This window comes from Heliangelus exortis, chromosome 15 (assembly GCF_036169615.1).
Source record: "Heliangelus exortis chromosome 15, bHelExo1.hap1, whole genome shotgun sequence".
NCBI classification, from domain to species: Eukaryota; Metazoa; Chordata; class Aves; order Apodiformes; family Trochilidae; genus Heliangelus; species Heliangelus exortis.
Genome location: NC_092436.1, coordinates 9,019,362 through 9,028,338, shown reverse-complemented (window position 1 = coordinate 9,028,338; position 8,977 = coordinate 9,019,362). Strand labels below are relative to the sequence as shown.

The following is an 8,977-nucleotide window of genomic DNA, read 5'->3' as shown; positions in this document are numbered from 1 at the left end:
GCTTTCTTTACCAGGGCTTTGTGATTAAGGGACATGACAAAGTTTGCACTCCAGGATCAGTTTTTAAGGAAGCTGTCTGTCTCTGTGCTTAATATCCCCAAATTGAACTTGCTGGCTGCTGCCTTGCTAGGCCAATTTGTTAGCTCAGATCTTTGCAGAGGAGAAGAGAGCCCGTGGTATTTGAGGGTTTTTTTTTTGAGATCACTGCTGAGCTCAAGGCTACTGACTGTGGTTGTATTGTACCTGTGACCTCCTTTTTTAAGTCTTCCACTTTGGAGCCTGCAGTAGATACCCTCTTATCATTGGGAAATAACCAATTACTCTGGCAACGCCCCAGGCTGTGCCACTGGGAATGGTTTTCCTCTTTTTTTTTTTTTTTTTTCTGCTGCATACATCAAACGCCTTTTTTCTGACAGTGTATAAAAGATCTGGAGATGCCGGGATACCTGGCAGCAGAGTGCTGCGGTTCCGATGCCCGCGTTGGTGGCGGCAGGAGCGGGGATCCGGGCTGGTTCTGTAGGTAAGGCTGCCACCTGGTGGGGTCCGGCTGCACAGCACCCGGCCCGGCCGAGGGGACACGGGGACAGGAGTCCTGGAGACCTCGGGCACTCTCCACCTCCTCAAAGGTCCGGGAAAAGGCTCCATACAGTCTTTTCTTTGCCATTCGCAAAGGCAACAGATCACCAGCGCCATTCAGATTCTCTGAACCGACGGGTGAGCTGAAACTCTAGGAAGTGATAAGGAGCAGTATTTCAGTGCCAAAGCAAAAGACCAATGGGACTTTGGCTTTTAAGTGTTTTGAGAAGTCTCCCCTGTCACTGAACATGTCTCACAAGCCCACTGGTGCCGTGGGCACCTCTCGAGAGCACCTTTGTGGGAAGCACTCCCGACTGTGATGGGTGTCCTCTTGGATGGAGGGCGCGGATGTACACCTGCTGGAGAGACAGAATAGCAGCAGGTATTTAAATTAAGATTTCATAACTGTTGTTCACTAGGCCCACACACACGCACTAAGGGGGACTGTTTGGTGTATGTACATCCATGTGGAAATCCATTCTGTGAATACAAGGAACTGCATCAAAGAGATGCTGCCTGTTCCTCCGCTGTAAATTGCAGCAGAGACAGTCTGCAGTCACGTAACCAGTTTGTAATAATTTGTACGAAAGATATAAATGTGTGACTTTGGGCAGCATACGTTGTGCTAAACCCCAGTTCTGGCCAAAAGCAACCCTGTGGAGCAGGTTACAACCATGTGTGTGAGACACCTGTTCCTTACAAAGCTCCTTCTTCCTCCTCAGGAAATGGTTATTTCTCCCATCCAGCCCAGGGCACTCAAATGGGATGATGCAGATCAAATAGGACAGTCTGGGGGACATTGCAGGTTCCCCCACACCATATCTGCTCAGAGGACGGGGCTGCCAGGGCTCTGCACTCACAGAGTGGCGTCCCCGCCATCTTCCCCCTCTCCTCAGCCCCAGGCCTCGGCAGGGCCTCACTGCCCTCCTGCCCTTCCAAAATGGAGCCGGCCCGCAGCACGGGGAGGCCTCCTCTCCAAATGGTTTATGTCAACTGCTTCGGGTCCCATCGCTGTGGTTCTGTCATTCGCTATGGCAGGGGTGGTTGGCAGCCTGAGGTGGGCCCGGCTGGGGCTTCTCCTTCCCGGCCAAGCCCCATGAGGGAGGCCGGGGGGCTGAGGGCAGCACCCGGGGACAAGGCTGAGCCACCCAGTGCTGGTGGCAGGGGACAGGTGGTGGGGATCTGTGGCGTGACAAAGCCTGTCAGGTGCCACCAAGGTATGTGTCACTGAGACCCGGGGACCTCTCTGTGCTTGGGAGTGAGAGAGCATGGGGCTGAGCCTCCACCATGATGCTCTCCAGTGGTGTTCTTCATCCTGGCACACCTGGATCTTCCCTCTCACTCAGTCTGTGCACACTCAGTTGTGAATGCAGCACAATTTTTTTTTTTTCTTAATGTGCTCAGTAGAGTCAAAGTGGGTATTTAGGTGGAGGGTGGAAGATGGTGAAAAATTTTTTTTCCCAAGCTCTTACACTGTTGAGGTGCGTTCTCCATCCTGTCAGGTCTGCAGTGCAGCCTTCCCTGTCTCTTCACGTGATAGCAATAAGGCCAAAAATAATCTGTGTTCAACAGGGCTGCTCTGTTACACACCAAACTTCTGGCTCCTTTTTGCCTCATCTGGGGAAATTCCTGCCTAACCCAAGAGCCACTGCACTGCTGGCTCTCACATTGCTGTGACAGCCCAAGAATGTTTCTTAATTTTCTTTAAAATGTGGTTGGGACCAAAGAAAGTTGGGGTGGGTGTGGGTGCCTTTTTTATAAAAGCAAACACAAAAAGATTAGGCAGTTTTCCATTGTTTGTGATCTGTTTTGAAATACAGCTCTGCTGCACAAGATGAAATTCAGGGAAAATAGAAAACATGACCTGGCTTCTGAAAAAGAAGATGGGTGTGAGCTGGAAATTATGGGTGACAGTGATAGGGTGGTCCTGAATTTTACTGACTCATTGCTCTTAAGATATTTCCACTTTATGGTATTTTTTCCTCTTCCTAAAAAACATTTTTCTAAAGATAAAAAAGTGAAATGTTACATTGGTCTGTAATTAAAGGCACCAATAATAGTAAGTATCCCTCTGGAAGATGGGGTATCTGAACCTTCCTCAGGAATATATTGTAAACCCTTGGAATGTGCTTTCTGAACTTTCTTTTTAGGTCATCTTCGAGAGGATAAGGCTGATACCTTTGACTTTCCCTTCCCTTCAAGAAAGGTTGATAAAGTAATTAAACGAAAGGAGCAAAAGGTATTAATGTGGGTGCTGAATTAGCTGCCTTTGCATTTGAGAAAATTGCTTTCTTCTTGTTCTGTATATGTCTATGTGAGAGCATGAGGGAGATTAAAAGATGAAATTGGTAGTCTGTAACTGAAAACCTTACTTACAGAAAAGAAAAATGGTATTATTTTCCCTCTCTGAAGACTTTAAAATTCTGGCTCTCATTCAATAAAGCACTTAAGTGTGTGTGTACCTTGAAAAATGAGAGCATGCTATTGACTTAAAGCCTCCACTGAAATGCTGTGCTGGATTGGGGCCAGGGAGCCACACACCTCAGTGGGTGAAACCTGGCAAGTAAAAGCTCTGCAGCTCCTCTAGCTCTTAGGTTTTAAGCAAAGAAATCACACATCTTATAAATAAACAAATGTAATAATCAGATGTTTTAACACCATTGTAGCAACAGCAAAATGAAATTACTTTCTGTTTCACAAATGTGTATTTGTTCCTGTTCAGTAGTTCAACAAATGCTTGAAATTTTAAAAGGCACATTTATTAAAGCTGTAACTCATTATGAGATTTTGTAGTGTGTGAAGTACAAGTAATCAGGTAGACTATAATACAGTAATGTGACAGATACTTGATTTAAAACCAGCAAAATACTTCTGACTTCAGAGAAACAGCTAATAATATATTGTTCTTCTAGTACAGTAAATGGTCTTAAGAAATAATAAGGAATATGTATTATGCTTTACCCATAAACGTCCATGAGAAAGGAATTATCTTTAGGTTTAAACTACTTTCACAGATGGGGTCCAACAAAAGTCATACCATTAGCACATTAACAGCCATTTATATTTGTTAGGCTGCCCCTCTGTCTGAATGCCTTTCTCAACAGGTCCAAGTCAATATTTTCAATGCACAAGTTTGAAATGTGCCCACTACAGCTGGAGGTTTATGCCTCAAAAATAAAGGTCTTCAAAATCTGTAAATGAGATTGATATGAATATGATATGAAAATGAAAGGACATTGCTATGCTGAAATTGGAGCATGGAGGTCTCAATTATGTTGCTGCTCAGGGATTAGATGAGAAAGATTTAACTCCTGGAAAAAATCAGCAATCTTGTATTCTCATTTTTTCCCTATTTTCCCTATTTTGGATGACTTTGAAGAGAATTTAATGGCTTTACACAAGTTTTCACAGTTCCTGGGCAAGTAAGAATTCTAGGCAAAAAAGGAAGAGGATATTTTGTGGAACACTGTGAGTCATTAATGTGGTTTTAATTTTTAAATAGAGGTAATTCTTCCACTATGTAGCAAATATACATCCCTCCTCCACATCTCCCCCTCTCCAGTCCTCAACAAAAGAACAATTGGACTTCATATTCATGCTGGAGAATTCAAAGTACTCTCCTATAGGTGACTATTTTAATGCAAAGTTTTTTTATGTTTCGTCTAGAAAGTTCAATTTTGTCTTTCAGTCCAAAGTCTGGCATAAGGTCTGGAAAGTAATTTCAAAAATGCTCGAAGAAAATGAGAACTACAGAAGTCGACTCTTGGCTTGCAGTCACTTTGATGGAGCAGGTAGGTAATGAACTAATGTTTTGTTTTACTAGAGAAAGCAAATTATTGGTTCAAGTGCTTTGACTTAAGGTCTATTCAGCTGTTTGATTTGGGTGATAGGTTTTACAGTTCACAAATTATGGAACTGATGGCCTTCTTTAGACACTCCTAGTAATACTTAAAAAACCCTTGTATTTCACTGAGGGTATGATATGTATTAATTTAAAAGCAAGTTGGCAGAGTGCTTGCTGCAGTCTAACATCAAAAACATGAACTTATAGACATGTTTACATTTCTGAACATGTAAAATATATAAATAAACTAATATTCACTTAGACTAATATTAGACCTCTCTCTGTATAAATGACTAATTTTATCTATAGATAATAGACTAGTATTAGACTTGGTCTAAGGTAGTACTTCCATGAAACATAATTATATTTTTTTCACATAGGAAAAGTTGTTTGTTTCATACAGACAATAAATAAACTGGACGCTCCCCAAACGTAGCTGTAACACAATTTAACATCACCATCAAGTATTCTCACACTGTGCACTGAACACAGCTATTTCATTACTGGGAAATGACTTGGGAATTAAAACTGGTGCTCTGCACTGAAGCAACTTCAATTAGAGACATTGTAGAAGCTGCACAATTTAAGATGATACACTGTATGCTTACAAATGTAATTGGAATTTCTGGCTGCACAGTCTCATGAGTTTTTAGGAAAAAGAATATACTAAACTATGAGTTACCAGGCAAGTTAAAAAATGGCATATTCACCCACAGCACTTCTGCTTAGCTTACATTTGTGTTGATGGAACGTTTCCACAGGTAGGAATATGTATGTACCTGTTAGGGTATATACCAAAATCTCTTGTTGCCAATATCTTATTTTTGTAAAACGCTGGGTAAGATTTCCACACACAGAACAAGAAAATACTCCCTCAAAATTTTTCAAAACAGAAATATGTCCACCCCAATGGATGTCCCCTGTGACCTACCATGGATGTTATTGCAATAGGTGAAGAGATTCCACAATATGCTGCAACAACATATTCCACAATTATTCTGTATATATTCTACATTATGTGGAAAAGCACTTTTTTTGTTTGTTTTAAAACCAATTCCTGACTAAGTCTGGATTATGCAATGTTGAGTATTGGTTATGTGCTAATTGTAGTCTTTATACCAATTAAGATTCCATTGGCATTGGTCATATTTCTATGCTGAGATGTTCCAGACTTCTAAATTTCATCTCAAATGGAAACTGTTTCCTGGCTCTGATAATCCTCATCCTCTTTCCTTTGTGGCCAGTTAAAATGCTGTCTGCTTCACTGTAGGGTTCCTCCACGTTTGTCTGCAGAAATGGCAAGAGAATTATTTGCAACTCTAACACTGTATCTGACTCACACCTGTGAGACAGAAAAAATCCACAGGGCAGAGCATGGGTACCCTTCCCCCTGAACATATTTGTCCCTGTTAGCCAGGAGAGGTTTGGTGGAAGGGGGGTTGTGTGTCTTTTGGATCTGTGATGTCTCAGGGCTTTTTCTCCTAAACACCTGTTGCAGAAGCCACTGTAACACTGTGCTGCTCTGCCTCATCTAAAGGTTCTGATCTTGCAGCTACTTAATACCTTCTCCTACAGCTGAGCTCATGGCAGAAGTTTTTTTACACAGCCACTCATGTATGTGTTGGTGCTACCTATTTAATCCTTGGAATGTTGCAATTAAGATCAGATTCAGTGTGACTGAAAATAATGATGTTCCTCCATGTAATGTTCTCCCACAGGCAACAATCTGAAACAAAGCTCACAGATTGTGGCATCCTACTTGGACAGGGTATGTATGTAGTTAAGTACAAGCTTAGATGCTGAAATAAACAAATAATCATGTTAAAAAGACACACATTGTTTGCTATTTCAAAGTACTGAATGTGTACTTCAGTACTGCTGACATTGGGCTCAAATGTTTTTCAAGATTTCAGTTATGCCTGGGAAGCAGAATAGCTCTGTCCTCAGCAGGAAGGGCTGTGTGTGTTGCCAAGGCTAGGGGGTGGATTTTGCCTGTTTATGGAGCTAAATCCTTCTGTGGTGCTCTAAAGTAAAATGGGAAGATTTTGAGCAGTCTTTATTTGTCACACTTTGTGTCTGACTTTTTCATATTAAAAGGAATGTGGCACTTCTCTTTTATCATCTTCTTTTTTCTCTAGGAAAAATCCTTCTCTGGCTGTGTATAAGCAGAAAACAAAGGAAAATTCAGTTCAAAAGGATATATGAAAGTAGTGGAAGTTTTTATTTTCATCTAGGTTCTTACTGAAGGCAGTGGAAAGACTGCAAGTGATTTCAGTGAACACAGGTTGTCTGTTATTTGTTTGGTGTATGTGCCTCTACTGTTTAATGCTTTGTTTTTACAGTGGCTTAAATAGCTTTGTTGCAAGATATTTATTCCAAGACATTAAGTCTTGTGTTTCACTAAGCTATTGGTTTTCGAAAGCTTTTTAATGAGCATAATATTGTGACAGTTTGCTTGCAAAAGAATAGAGATACATTTAGTGTTGAGTCTGTATTTATATCTATTTTTTTGTAAATTGTCAGAATCATAAATAAATTCTGCAAGGCAGAACTCCACACAAGACATAAAGAAACACTTTATTTTTTTTACTGGTTTGAATAAATTTGACATTATTATATGAAAATAATACACAATTACCCTTCTGTTCATTCATCCATTTATACATGAATCTCAGCAAGTATTTTGAATATGAAACCAGGTGAATGTTTTCTGTCTGTTCATAGTGAAGCAGATGATAATGATATCATCATAATCAGAAGCTATTGTTTATCCAGCTGACTTCAATACCATGATATGATTTTCTTCTGTTATGCAGTTTCATATTTGAACTCTTGACTGACTGTTAAACCCTTTCAAACCAGCAAATCATCTAAATAGAACAAAAAGACTGCATTAAAATAATAGCTATATGGAGTTTTAAAAAACCATTCAACTGTCATAATTAGACATCATTGGTTTACATAAAAGGATTGTTTTCTCATTGCATAATGTCTTAATGTTTTCAGACATAATGACTGGAATGTCAGTGTTGAGCTTTAATAACATGCTAGAGATTGTGTCATTAGGCTGCAAAGCATTTGGAGGGGTTTAATCTCTGTCTTCTTGAGGGTAAAACTCCAAGTACACAACTGGAATGTGCTTTTGGTATCGACTGACATCAAGGCTCTTTTGTGATTTGTGGTTGAGCAATATTCTGATTTTACTTAAAACTGTTGACATTTCAGCTTGGAAAAGGAAGTGAGAAACAAAGTATTCAATCAAGGTATGATAATTTTTCTGGCAGAGCAAAAATGTCATAGTTCTTTGGTATTTTCAAAGTACATGTTTGAAGTCACACTTTTTCATTCCCCTCCTCCCCTCCCCCCCACTGAGTACAACTCTACTGATGAAATGTTTTCACGGGGAGTATGTAATTTGGAATACTGGATTGTAAACTGTGGAGCTGTTGCTCAAGTTTCTTTCCTTGTAAACTACAGCTGCAGTTGGTATCTTTACTGGCACTGACTTAAGGAGCCCTGGAAATCAAGCTTTTCTTTCAGAGGTAATTTGAAGGGGGACCTGTTTAGCCCTTATCCAACATCCCTCTGTTCTGCTTTTGCCTTGCTGCCAGCTCACTCCAGAGTGCAGTTCATGTTGAGAGCAGAGGCTGGTGGTAGCTGTGCCTTCTCAGCCTGCAATGGATGTGAAGCTGCAAGTAAGAGCCACTGTGGTGGGGATGATGTAATTAACTGGTTGGGATATACTGCTAGAAAAAACCTTTCAGTTGGCAGTGCTTTGAAAGGACCAGATCAGCTGGTACATACACCACTACCTTCTACTCACAGTCCTGAGTAATGCAGTCCTTTCTCTTTTTTTTTTCTTTTATTTAATTCATATGATCATTTAAGTGTAAACTGCAGAAGATTAAGTAATTGTAGTGTTGCATTAAAATATGCTTGTATGTTTCAAGTAAGTAACAAGAAAAAAGAGGGTTGGTTTATAAAGGAAAAACTTCATTTAAAGTCTCTTCTCTCCTCTATCTAAAAGGAGTCAGAAATAAGGGAACCTTGGAGCACTAGATCATATACTTGAGATTCAGAAAACAACTGATCCTCCTCTCAACTCCTTAAATTATCACTGGAGAACCAAAAGCAAGTGTCATATTGTCCTGCTGTGCTTCCTGGGAAGCAATGTTGTTCTTTCACATTCTTCAAAATGCAGATCAGTTACCTGAAGTTTTTAATAACAAATCTCACTTGGAGTGTGAACCAAAGCAGATGTGCAAATATAGAGGTCATACTTTGTCTTTGTTTTACCTTGTTCTCAGTACATAATTTACCTTTCTACACAGAACAAAACCCCTGGTTTATTCTAATAGTTGGAAAGTTTTTCATCTCAACCCTGTGAACAGTTGCCAAGAGATCTGAGGAGGTACCTTGTGGTGTAGAGGTGAGAGGGAGCAGCCAGAGCACACAGAGTAGCTAAAAGCCTTGCAGCTGAAATTGTGTTATCTGTAAATAATAGGCAACCACTCACCTCAAGCTCTTACAATGGGTCTGAAGAAGTGTTCTTTTGCA

At 40.5% G+C, this 8,977-nt stretch overlaps 1 protein-coding gene across 2 annotated transcripts; it reads left to right on the top strand.

Moving 5' to 3' along the window:
* Positions 1-462: 462 nt before the first annotated feature.
* On the top strand, positions 463-7,755 carry C15H5orf47 (chromosome 15 C5orf47 homolog). 2 transcript variants are annotated; one of them, XM_071758947.1, is made up of 5 exons: positions 463-958; positions 2,727-2,815; positions 4,265-4,367; positions 6,139-6,188; positions 6,559-7,755. In XM_071758947.1, the coding sequence occupies exons 1-5, from the start codon at positions 925-927 to the stop codon at positions 6,583-6,585; spliced, it is 303 nt and encodes a 100-aa protein (XP_071615048.1). In that variant the 5' UTR covers positions 463-924; the 3' UTR covers positions 6,586-7,755. The 2 variants fall into 2 exon arrangements, with proteins under 2 accessions (XP_071615048.1, XP_071615047.1); XM_071758946.1 differs by lacking the exon at positions 463-958 and adding an exon at positions 1,148-1,793.
* The last annotated feature ends 1,222 nt before the right edge of the window (positions 7,756-8,977 follow it).

Bases quoted from the DNA above. Each gene is read 5' to 3' on its own strand.
- C15H5orf47 (XM_071758946.1), top strand. From the start codon at position 1,517: ATGGAGCCGGCCCGCAGCACGGGGAGGCCTCCTCTCCAAATGGTTTAT. The intron at 2,816-4,264 runs GTATTAATGTGG...TTTGTCTTTCAG, and splicing joins TTAAACGAAAGGAGCAAAAG to TCCAAAGTCTGGCATAAGGT. The intron at 4,368-6,138 runs GTAGGTAATGAA...GTTCTCCCACAG, and splicing joins CAGTCACTTTGATGGAGCAG to GCAACAATCTGAAACAAAGC.